The sequence below is a fragment of the Epinephelus moara genome, chromosome 21 (genome assembly GCF_006386435.1).
Source record: "Epinephelus moara isolate mb chromosome 21, YSFRI_EMoa_1.0, whole genome shotgun sequence".
In the NCBI taxonomy this organism is placed as follows: domain Eukaryota; kingdom Metazoa; phylum Chordata; class Actinopteri; order Perciformes; family Serranidae; genus Epinephelus; species Epinephelus moara.
This window is the reverse complement of record NC_065526.1, coordinates 34,157,749-34,170,537: the sequence shown is the minus strand read 5'-3', so window position 1 is coordinate 34,170,537 and position 12,789 is coordinate 34,157,749. Positions and strand designations below refer to the sequence as shown.

At 40.3% G+C, this 12,789-nt stretch overlaps 1 protein-coding gene across 3 annotated transcripts in view; it reads left to right on the top strand.

Moving 5' to 3' along the window:
• Positions 1-3,298: 3,298 nt before the first annotated feature.
• astn1 (astrotactin 1) overlaps positions 3,299-12,789 on the top strand; it is a 605,257-nt gene continuing 595,766 nt past the window's right edge. For all 3 annotated transcript variants that reach the window (XM_050074592.1, XM_050074591.1, XM_050074590.1), the window contains exon 1: positions 3,299-3,634. In XM_050074592.1, the coding sequence (XP_049930549.1) occupies positions 3,328-3,634 (307 nt within the window). In that variant the 5' untranslated portion in view covers positions 3,299-3,327. The remainder of the gene's footprint in view (positions 3,635-12,789) is intronic.

Sequence of the window (12,789 nt, the reverse complement as noted above, 5' to 3'; positions counted from 1 at the left end):
CATGTCTTGTTCACAATCCTTTGTTGGATGATCAACTGCTACAACTGCTACTGCTACATTCTACACCATCTTCTATTCTGGAGAAGGGCCAGTTATTTCTCTGAACTCAAAAGACTCATCCGGGGTGCATGGCTAAGGTTTAATCTGTGACAAAACTTTCTAAGTGCAGAGTCTAAAATATGGATTAACTTCCTAATTGACCTTTATTTAAACATATTTTATTTCAAGAGTCCTTGCCAAAGTGGCAGTGCAATTATGTTCCAAGAACCAAGACCAGCAGCAGAGTGAGAAAATTTAGAAAAAACTTGAAATAATTTAACCTCATTTAAAACTAAAAGTAATTCAAAACTTTTTTTTCATTTTCACAGGTTGTAAGGCCAAACAGCTGCACTCAAAATCTCCCTGACTCTCCTATTAGCTTTGTTGCGCTTGTTAGGACAGGACAAATTACACTTACACTAATACACTATTATCCAAATCAGAATCAGCTTTATTGGCCCGGTATGTGGACACATATAAGGAATCAGACACAGTTTTTTTTTTTCATTGCTCTAAATGTACTCACACAAAATTGACTGGATGAGTATGTACAGTATGTGCATGTATACATGTCTATATACTTTATACAGTGTGCAGGATTTATAGTGACAGTGACAGTGCACGCTAATTACATGTTAAAATACAATGCATTTTAAAATGCAATGCAAAAAAACTAGACTATAATAGGAGAAGGTGGATGTTTGGTTTTGCAATGACTCATCATTAATATTACAGAGTAAGGTAACCTCATTTATTTAGTATAGCCCCGCCCTCCCTCAAACATGAGAGGAAGTCTTACGAGACAGAGCAACCAAAAGCACCTGTGTGTTTATGTGTGTGTGTGTGTGTGTGTGTGTGTTCTTGAACTTGCTACATTGTAAGGACCAAAACATAACACCAACAAAGGGAGGACATTTTTGGACAGTAAGGACATTTTTGCCAGTCCTCCTTCTTCAAAGGCCTAAGGGTTGTGACTTGGTCTTAACGTTCAGGTTAGAATGGGGTTTAGGTTAGGGTTAGGATAAGCTTTGGGGTTGGGCATTTAGTTGTAAAGTTATGGTAAGGGGTGGATAGAAATGCATTATGTCAGTGAGGTATATATATATATATATATATATACGTGTGTGTGTGTGTGTGTGTGTGTGTGTGTGTGTGTGTGCATTAAAGTTTGTCAATGTTAGAACATTGTTATATGTCTTCCTTAAAACAGATTAGCAGAACTACATAGAAGAATATATGACTAATGAAGGTGGAGAATTAGCTCAAATACATTTGCTGAATTTTAATTGGCTAAATCAGGGGTCTTCAGTGTTTTTCAGGCAAAGGACCCCTTAGCTGAAAGAGAGACAGAGCAGGGAATCCCTACTAAAATTACCTACAATAACATGTAAGGCATCCTAAAGATGGTAAATATGATACTGAGCTACTGAAATAATGATTATTGGCAGATCCATATATTTATGTATCCTGTTTTTTTCTAGGTGGACGATTTTTCATAGTCTCTTGCTCTAAAAGCTACAAAACAATCCACTGTAACTCACAAGTCTCTCCTTTCACCTGAAATAATAATACAGCTACTTGACCAATATGTTTCAGTAATACATAACTGTTAGCTAACGACAGTAGTTCACCTTGCTGTTATGGACAGGTGCCGCACAGGGATCAACCATTTGCTAGCCAACATGATTGCGCAAGGATTTACGGGTAACAGTTAGCCTATCATCTATGTTGTGTACCGTAAATTAAATGTTTTTTGTTTGTTTTCTACTAATAATCGATTTATCTTTACCAACAATATGTTGGATTCAACGTAATGTGTATTTTCAGATATATTTTAATTTTTGAAAAAACAGAAGAAAACATAAATCAAAACTTAAATTATCAAACAATAATTTGGCAGTCCCCCTGCAGTCACTCTGAGGGCCCTGTAGGGTTCACAGACCCCTGTTGAAGACCTAGGAGCTAAATTAAAATGTTTATCTGATCAGTTTAATAATTGTTTGTTGAAATGAATTGCCCTTTTCAAGTAACTTCATATAATTAATTTAGTTCACATTTAAAATTAGCCATATTATGAACTCACTCACAGCTAGCTCTAATAGCCTTATAACAGTTTTTGTGTTAAATCATACATTTGAGTGTTTCAGTTCATGACCAGCTTGTTTAATTTGTGTTGTTTTATTTGTGTTCCATAAGGTTATTGAACTGTAGTGAGGTATGTTATTTTTTGTTGTTATTCAGATCATCTGCTGGGTCAGTGATAGTGAAAACAGGTATGCATCATTAGGTGCTCTAATGACTGGGCACTGTGGAAGGAAGGGTGAAACTGCTGTAGTGTAAATGACGTTGAGCTAAAGTAACTGCAATCGTGTGTGTGCATGGGCACACAGAAAAACTGTGATTGTCAACAATAACATATGAATGTCAAATTAACATTGTGTTTTCTTTTTAAGCTTGGTATCTGTCAACCTGTACTTACCTAAGCAGATGATAGCTTTAATTTACAATGAGTAAAAGGCCATTGAATGGATAATGGGCTATGTGAAGCTATGGGATATTACTTGTTTTCAATGACGTTTATTGAACATCGGGATTGAGTTTAAGCCTCTGCCCCATTAACTTCAGAACAAATAAACTCCATCTCTATCTGCATTGCCTACATTTCTTTTATTAGCATCCCTTTTAAAGTTTTCCAGTGCAAATTTAAAATCATCCGGCCTGTCTTCCTGCTTTGGTGGCGCTACATTCTGTGAATTTTACATTCAGCTTGTACATCTACACCATCAATTAGGCAATTATGCATGCACCCAGTCAAGTGTCCACCCAGTCACAGAGGTCAGGCAAACTACTGAAGATGGTGGTGTCGATTGGAGATGATATGCAAATGTGTACGAGGGGGCATTTGTACAATTAAATTAGAAATTGTGATGCTTTTGGTGATGGGACCCCAAGGGCATTCTGGGTGCATGTCCTGTTGGCAATCTATGTCCAGCCATTACAGAGCCATTTGGACAGTTTATCGATCAATTACAGTAAAAGGGTCAACAGCATTAAAACGCACGACAACCACACACAGTCAATGTTCAGTGTTGTATCTAGAAACCCCTCGTGATTGATCATATGTGAGACACAAGGAGCGTTTGTTTTCACCACTGTGGGAGCCCGCTGGTGTATCACACCCCCCCCCCCCCCTCACTCACTCCGCTGCTCTCTCATCCGCCGGGCTGAGACACCGAAGCAGCCTGCGAGAGAAACAGCGAGGAGGGGAGAGGAAACGGAGCGACGGAGATGGCGAGCATCAACATGGGGCCGAGACCGCTGCTGCTTCTGGGGCTCGCGTGGCTCCTTCTGGCCGTCTTAGCGCCTAATGTCCGGTGTCTAAACGGCGACGAGGACCAGAGCCAGGACACCGAGTGCAAGATGAAGAGCGTCACCGTGTCGGCGCTGCCGTTTTTGAGGGAAAACGACCTGAGCATCATGCACAGTCCGTCGGCCTCCGAGCCCAAGCTGCTGTTCTCCGTTAGAAACGATTTTCCCGGAGACGTCGTGGTGGTGGACGACCTGGAGAACACCGAGCTCCCCTTTTTCGTCTTAGGTGAGTCTGTGAAACACCGACGGTCTCCGCGGTTCATTAGCCGCTAATTGAGCGGATTAAAACCCCCTCACTCTTTATTATTACACCGGAACATCTGTCTATTAGCTTAGGCCTGGCTCCATACCATGTTTTCACTGCTTTGAAAAACACTATACTATATAAGACAACCACAGTGACTAACTAGCACAGTTAGCTGCGTTTATTTGTCATAATCAGTCCGCCAATGCTTGATAATTGATTTAGCGCCTGTTATTGATAATATTGGCGGGCTAAACTAACACTTAGCACTTATAATTGCAATAATAGGCCGCATAGCATCCTCATGCTAACAACAGTGTAGTTTTTCCTCAATTTCACTCATGTCCAGCATTAATAGGCTACATGTGTAAAAGCAGCGTCGCCTTCATGCTTTGTATATTCTCCCTAATGTTAGCTTACACACGTGGCGCCGTTAGCTACATGCGTAGGGAACTACTTGATAGTTTTCAGACTAGCAAGTATGCCGCCAAACTACTCTCACTTTACTACAACTTTTACCCTCATCTCTTTCTGCTGTTATGTGGTCGCTTTGTGCTCTCAGTGTCATGTATGTTCTGCAGCTGATAAAAAGGCGACAGTTCACGCTCTTGTGTTGGGTTTTTGGGCTTTAGAAAGCCAACACTGGTTAAGTTTAGAGCAAACCAAGTCCACACTGACTGGACATTTAGCTATACGTGGATAACAGAGAGTTTGGCAGAGAGCAGTAAAAGTTTGCATTGTGGAAGTTAGCTGGCCGCTGTCCATGGTGCTGATCAGCCTCTGCTGCTGCTGCTGCTGCTGCTGCTGCTGCCGTGAGCATGTTCCTCTGCTACTGGGAGCACTGAAGCTCACTGCGTGGCTCTGTGTGCTTTTCAGTGTAACATTTATACACCAAGTTTTGCCAGCTTTGTGTTTTGGATGTTTATGTGAAGGTTTAGTGTTGTTACTGATGGCTCTGGGCCTGATTGTACAACTATGTAGTGTTCTACCAGCCCAAGTCAGCAATCAACAGGGTAGAAGTAAAAAGCATGGCGAGTATGTGAACGTGTGTGTTTTGGCTGTTAGATCTACAGAGCTGTTTCATCTCTTTGTTGTCACTTTTCAGAGCAGTTGCTGTTTGAATTGTCTTGTCATACATGCATTTCCATGGATACTTTATTTTTCTGCCTGCAGTGCCTTTATATTTGTGTCAGATGTGTATATGCAGTTTTCACCTCGTGGCTGAGGAGATAGGCTGCAGTTTGTCACTTACTGTATGCCCAACCCTACACATAAGCATTATTTCAAGGTAGTCAGTTGCTTGTAATCAGGAGCATAGATGGCACACATGCTCTGCAGACTTTCTCATGAATAACATATCATATCGCTGTTTAATCTGTGTGGAATTTTTGAGTTTTCTCAAGTATATTGGGGGACATTTTTTATTATCTTTGTCAGCACACAGTTAGAGGCTGACAGGAAATGAGAAGAGAGAGAGATAGGAGATGACGTGGAAATAAAAGGTCTCTGGCTGGATTTGAACTGATTACATGTCCAGCATCTTAATCCCCAAGACCACCAGGACAACCATGGACATATGACTTTTCAGCAGGCATACAGTATTAGGAATTTAATACTTTAATTCTTACAGTATTCAGGATTCAGAAGAGATCATTTCTAACTGGCTTAGCTTAAAATCAGCCACATTTAGGGTTTTATCCAACCTCACCAGCTACACCAACACATGATGCAAACTACAGCATTACTTCCGGATATAATTCCAAATGAACATTCAGCAAGGAACCGATGGTGGATCATCAGAGCAGCTAGTTATGGATGACAATTCGTCAACCCATGTAAAGCCTTAATGTACAGAAAACTGAAAATTATTTTAAAGCATCACTTACCCTTGTAGGACACAAATTGGACTGGTACTGCAGGTTTTTAGCATCCAATTTGATGCCTGAGTTTGTACCAAAAGGAAACTATTTTATGGATAACCTAGTTTTGTGGTCTATAAACATGTTTTCACCCATTTTTTTTAATTAGCAAAATATGCTAACTGCTCAATACATAGACACACAACAACAAACAAGTGATTCAATTAACGTAAAGTAATGATAGCTGATATGAGCTGCTACCTGCTACCTGTTTGTCACTTTAACTGGCAAAAGTGATGGTGACTGGTCCTTTGGGCCGCACTCAGTGTCTGAACTCACTAATGCTCCCAAAAATGTTCACACTTCAATTTTCACTCTGATATGCAGTGAAATACTCACAAATGCTCAACTTTTGGGCTGTTTGCACATCGATAAAATGTAAAACCAAAAGGACAAAACAAATCATATGAAAAACAGACATTTTGCCACGGTTAATCCTTCAAACCAGAAGAGTGCTCCTGCGCCGTCACTAACAGAAAAGCCTATAAGAAAGCCTTCCTTTGCATGTCACTGTTTATGCAAGCTTGTTTATTATTCGGATACTTTTGCAATATAGTGTTATAGAATTTTTTGGTGGCATGTTGTGTCAAATGTACATTCATGATGACAGTATTAGCTCAAGGAAATGTTCGGCTCCTGGTCCTGTTGCTTTCTGAAAATGTGACACCTTGAACAGTATAGTTGAATAGCACTGCTGTGTTGTAAAGGAGAGCAGCACTGCAACACAAGCAGGCTGAGGACAAAACTCCTACAGTACAGTGATAAAAGGATCAGTCTGATTTCCAGAAATGCCTGAATCAGTGTGATACTGAACCCAAGCTACTTGGGACATCTCTAATTATTTTCATTTTAAGTTTGTCAGTTCATGTAGTCATTGTTTAGACTGAAAAATGTCAGAAAATAGTAACAAATCGTTTTCACAGTATCTTAGATTCCAAGATGAGGTCTTCTGATTGCTTATTTAATGTGACCAAAAGTCTAAAACTCAGAGATATGCAGTTGCCAATGTAAAGCCAAGACAAGAAGCAAATCTCCCATTTTAGATGCGGTAACGAGCAAAGTGTTGGCCTTTCTGTTTGACAAATGACTTAACTGAAACTTTTGATACTTGACGCTAAAGACACATTTAGTTTGGTACTTCAGAAGTATTGAGGTTCCATACCCAGCTCTAGACAGGAGAAACTGTCAGACTTCAAAGCAAGAAAAGAGAAAGTCCTGGCAGAATTTGACATCAGTGTTTCTCTTTTACTGGGAGGAAGAAGAATCACTTATTATGTGTCTTGCAAACATGAATTACTTTTCCTGCCACTGTCACAACAGATACATTCCGTTGCAATCGTCAGTACTTTAGAAAGCACTGCAGTATGTATAAAATAATCTCAGTCCCTATTTTAATTAACATACATATGGATTTTGGGAATAGTCCTATGATGGCCCCTAATGATGTTTGCAGTATTATCAAGTGTTTACGCCATGGCGCCGTGGTGACTTTTTGAATAGTTTGAATAGTTCATTTAACGGCCTAATTTAGACAACAGTTAATTCATTATGGGGTGGAGGGAAATAAGCTAAGGCAAATGCACAGCACAACAGATCTCTCAGGACTGGTGTTGCATATTAATGAGTCTGAATTTGTAGCTGACATTTCCTTACGTAGCGTTCTACTCCGGGACGGAAAACTTTTAATGAAATTTCACACTGGGGAGCCCAACACAATTTCGCATTCGTAGCGTGCAAATAGCATCACTGCTATTCAACTATAAACGCTGGAGCAGCTGCACCTTTTTTTTATTTATTTGTTTATTTTTCTTTTGTTTGTTGCTTGATTTTCTTTGCTGTCTGACAAAACCTCTGTTGTGAAATAAAGGGGTGCCAGCTCTGAATTACAAACCAGAACTTTCACTTATTGCATATACCGTATGTCCTCTCAGAAAATCAATTTACGTTAACATTGTGCTGCTGTATTGATAACAAGCAGTAATTACATTTAAACCAGTGTTCCAGCAGCACTGTGATAAGATGCCTGCTGAATGCTGTTTGTGTAAGCACAAAACTCTTCCTGGCTGGTGTTAAGGATCCAGTTGTTGTCGTTGTCTCACACTGGCTCTCTCCATGGCTGTTTGAGTCTGCCATAGCCTCGTTATGATTAATGTCGTACGTGGTTCCTCTCAGCATATTTCTGTCTCTTCACCAGTATACCTGGTGTGTGGGACATCATGCCACTTGCTGGCATCTGCGTATCTGAGCATTAACACATATTGTAGGCCAACTCAGCAGCAATAATGAGCAAATATAACAGCAGCACAGCTTTCTTTTAAGTAACACAGATGATCTGATTAGGTTTGGGAGCACTTTACTGTATCTGGTTGCAGCTTCATGAGGTAAATTGGCAAGACATTACTTAGGTTTAAGGGCCTTACTGGATACAGCACAGATCTGTATTTTGTTGAAGTTGTTGCCAAGTGTCTGACAGGTTAAGAAACATGATGTTTAACTGAATTGGTATTTCACCCAAAATTGGTGATTTTAGTAGTTAATACCTACCCTGTTCGGTAGGGGTGCAATGGTGCATGTATGTATCCAGAACTGTTTGGTACAGGTCATTCAAAGTTGTCCCTGACTTGTTTTAGTTTGGTATGCCCCTTGAACAAAGTAATTACTATACAGTCCCGTGGTTGTTATCCAATCTAAAACTGTTTTTTGTACTAGGCTTTAAACATGTTCATTTCTGCTGTGAAGTTGGGCATTTTAACACAGGGGTCTATGGGGATTGACTCACTTCTGGAGCCAGCCTCAAGTGACCAGTAGAGGAACTGCAGTTTTTGGCACTTCTGCATTGGCTTCATTTTTTAGCATCAGAGGTTGCAGCTTTGTCCAGTGATAACTGCTAGCTAAACCATGCAGGTTACACAATGGAAGGTGCTCCCATATCATTGAGATCCCCCTGTTTGGGATCATAATGGTCCTTCCTTCCTTCTGGTTGGTTTGCCCTAACCAATCAATAGCGATTAACGTATCTGCCCTTTCAGTGTGATTTTTATCCAACGCAGAAGCTGTGGTAATGGTTGCTAGAAGCACTACATGTCTTTCACAATGATTTCAGGAATTAATTGATTTATGGGAAAATTATATTTCCTGACGTGGGTCCAGTCTTTTGAATCCACCCTCACAGTTGAGTTCCAGTTCACTGATTTGTCTGGCGTCATGACATGAAACCTCAGTTAAGATAAAAATCAACCAATCGGGATCAATTAGCCAGTCAGAGGGGGAATAATGGGACTGTCAAGGTGTTGTTGAGCCTTGTCAAGCAGTCCGCCAGAACAAATAAGGAGTAATAACAACAATGGCAAGTGCTGCAGACAAAGTAAATGCTGCTATCGGCGCTGTTCCAATCACCATGTCTCCTCAATATCGCTTGACATTGTAGTTTGTTTCTACTTCGCTGTGCTCCACTCTTTAGGTGTGGACTTAAAATGACTTTACATTCAGGCAGATACCTTGGTCTCTAGTGATTGCTTTGGGGAAATCGACCCCCCCCCCCCCCCCTCCCCCACAGATATCGGTTGGAGTGGACGAAATGTCAGACAGAAGATAGAAACAAAGTGTAACAGAATTATATCAGACAGAATTGTAAGTTGACAGTTCTGTCTGGCATGGCATTTCCTCGACTTAATCATATATTCATAATTGTGGCCCCTTTCACTATGGGTTGTGCTAACTTTGCATTAGCCACTTCTGTTGTAGAGATTCAGGAAAAATTCAGGAAAAATTTTCGAAAACTTTCAAAAGCTTAGGTCTGATTTTTATTGACTGAAAGTAAACACAGAAATCAGCCCCCTGAATTTGCGATTGTAGCTAACTGCATGGGGATTTATTGGGCCAGCTTGGTGGCTAACCAAACTATCTGGTGTTTATGTGTCAGGCTGTGGACTGCTGTCAGTTGTCAGTAGTTGAAGATTTCTCTATGTTATTGTGCTTCGAGGAATGCAAAAGCTTTGTGTCTGATAGAGCAATGCAAAAAAGTCTTCTCTCAATGGACTGTTTATTGCTCCTGATACTCTACAACAGTCTGTCAGACTGTCAGTTGGTAAAAACATAGACATTAACCATAATATGCTCAGAGTGCCTCATCCCTGCTATTTTGCAGTTATGTTGGAGCAGCACTTACATATTGTCAAGCCGTCATTGTTAATTGTGAGGTGGCAAAAGGTATCAAAACATCCACAGAAGGTTGTAAAAACAGCTGCAGTGTTATTCACTTCATCATCCAACCATATGCTTACAATACATTGGCTTTTACATTGACATACCTTTATATTTTTCACATTTAGTTTACTGATTTCTTTTAAAGTAGGGTTTTTCGCAAAATTTTGGAATTATGCTTTAGAAGTGGTTTCAGATGTTTCTGTGAACATTTTAATACATTGAAAGAAATCAGCTCCCTTTCAATCTAACAGTGTTCAATGGTAGAAAAATTGAGCATCACGGGTTTTGACCTCTTCAGTCAGTTTGACATACAGCACTGTAGGTTATCGCACAGTACCCCTGTTGCCAACAGCAGTGAGTTCCCCATTGTCCTCATCCATGTCACATCAGGGCACCTCATCCTCAGCTAACCCCTAGTAATTATTTGAGTGTTTGAAGACCTCAGAGAGACAGAGATCCAAACTTTTTAAGGGATGGTCTCAATGTTCTAGTTAGAGGCGAAATCATAAAGCTGTATGCCTCATTTTGGGAAGAGAAAAAAGAATCTTGTGATGAGGCATGCTGAGGTTCTTTTATTTTCTTTAGCCAATCAACCTCTTTGAAGTAACATCATTTAAAATGTGTATCTGGTTTTAAATGTGCTTGTGTGTGTGCATGGTTGGTTGGCGGTAATTTAAATTCCACATTTTTTTTCCCACCTTTTACAGTAGCTCACATTTTTCTCGCCAAATTGCTTCTCTGTGAAGCATCTAAGAAGCAATTTGAAAAGGGGAGATTCCGTGACTGACAGTAAATTTTAGCTGCAGGACTGCAGCCACTCGTTAGTGTCAGAGGAGCCCGGCTACGTTATTAGAAATTTACCCTTTTGGCGTTGTGCCATAAATTGCGCGGGAGGTGAGGTAATAAAGTCGCCCTCTGGGAGAGACTCGAGCTGTATTTGCTCTGGCAGTGATTTGCACATCTGGGCCGGAGGCTTGGAAGGTAGTCAGCCCTTAACTGCCTCCCATTCAAATCATCTTTCTGGAACAATAATTTGGCTGGTACAATTCAGATCCATTCCATGCAAAGTTTGACATTGTTGCCAGTGGAGTAGCATTAGACTCCACTGGTGCTTGTACTTTACATGTTACCTTTGAGTTTTGACTGCAGTGTGCTCTTTGTGAAACTGGTATATTTAATAAAAATCTAACTACAGCGAAACTGACAGGAGCTGCAAGTTGTTTCAACTTGTTATTGTTTCATGCAGTGAAAATGTTATTGACCAACCCTGTAATGTGAATTATCCTCAAATGACGAAATTGAACACTGTTGATGTTGTTGGCGAGACAGATGCAACCTGAAAACCAGAGTATAAAATAGCTGCCAATTCAGTTTATAAAATGTCAGAAAGCAGTTAAGGCTGGGGTGGGCAAAAATATGGAAAAGGCAAAACAAAAATGGCAGAATTTGAAAAAAACACCCTCTCTTGCAGCTGTCTCCTCTCTGTCCCAACCCCCTCCCACTAGATGACCAGTGGCATATGCATGTGTTTCATACAGTAACCCACTGTTTCCCATACATTGATTGATTTAATCTTATTTCATTGGACAGTTGCACACACCTTTTAGCCTCTCCTCCTCCCTTTGCCTTGCTCCACACCGCTGTGGACTGCTTTGCTGGCAGGAGAGCAGGTAGCATCTCTGGGGCTTCAGTCAGCGACTGTGACAGCTCAAATTTGGCCAGTGCTACACCCCCAGCCCAAGTCTTAATTGTGTGACGGCAGCAACAGAAGGTTTAGTTTAGTTTTTTTGGGGGGTATGGACATCACAGTAGCATTGGAATTGTACATCTATGCACCAGAACCAGATGCACTGTGTTTAATATTTGAAGCGAAATGCTAATTTGCAACACCTGTTCACAGGAGGCTTTTAATGGTTGAATTGGTCAGACAAAAAGAAAATACATCCACAAGTCCATACTTTTCATACTATAGCCACCTAGCTAATGTTAGTGTCAAGATAGTGTCGGCATAGAATAAACCCATACGGAGCACGTCATTAAAAATAGTGCCCTGAGCTCTTTTTTATGAAACAATCTCCAGTGCCCTGACGACGCTTCTCTGCTGAGGAAAAACACCTTGTGGACACAGAACTTAAAGCCTGAAAAAGTCAAGTTTTCTCTCAGATTACTTGAATAACAATATTCTGAAAGTTGATTATGGGATTTTTACCCAATAATGCCTATGTAAAACTGCCTACCCCAGATTTAAAAATTAAAAATACCATCATTTTCATTTATCTGAGCCCACGATATCATATGTTTAACAGTTTAACTGGGAGATATAAGATACTTTTCACTTTCTGCTAGCTGTCAGTTAATCCACAGACAACTACCTTGGTAGCTACTAGCTACATGAGGTGATGACCTACCCACCATGCCTTTGGGTTTTTTGAACACTAAGAGACAGTCCACTCTCTGTCCTTACAAATATTAAAATATAGAGTGGTTCTTCTTCCCTCAAGAAACCATCTTTGGCCCAGTGTAAACCGTATAGCTGAAAGAAAATCAAAATCAAGTGGAGATTAAAGGTTGTTTGTGTGGGCTTCCACAGGATTTAGAACTGTCGCTGTCTTGCAGAGCCCAATGTGCCATCTTCTAAGATACTTATTTTGCCTGATTAGCAATCAAGAGCATAGAGATGATTTTTTTAATAGTATGTACAAACAAAGAAAAGCAAATATTCCCACATTTGATAAGCTTAGAAATATTGCTTTTCTGCCACTTAAGCATTATTAATTAAGTAATCATGTCTACTCAACATGAACATCAGTTATTCAGGGCTCAACAATAAGGATTGCCCGATTGCCCGGGGCAAGTAAAACTCACGGTCGGGCATGTAAACTAACAACTCACTTGCCCGATTGGGCAAGTTGCTAAAAATAGTAAAAGTTAATAACTAATTGATAAAATAAATGTATTTTAAAACGTGCTCTTCTGCTCTGATGCAGCGGTCTCTCTGCCTGAAGTCACAGG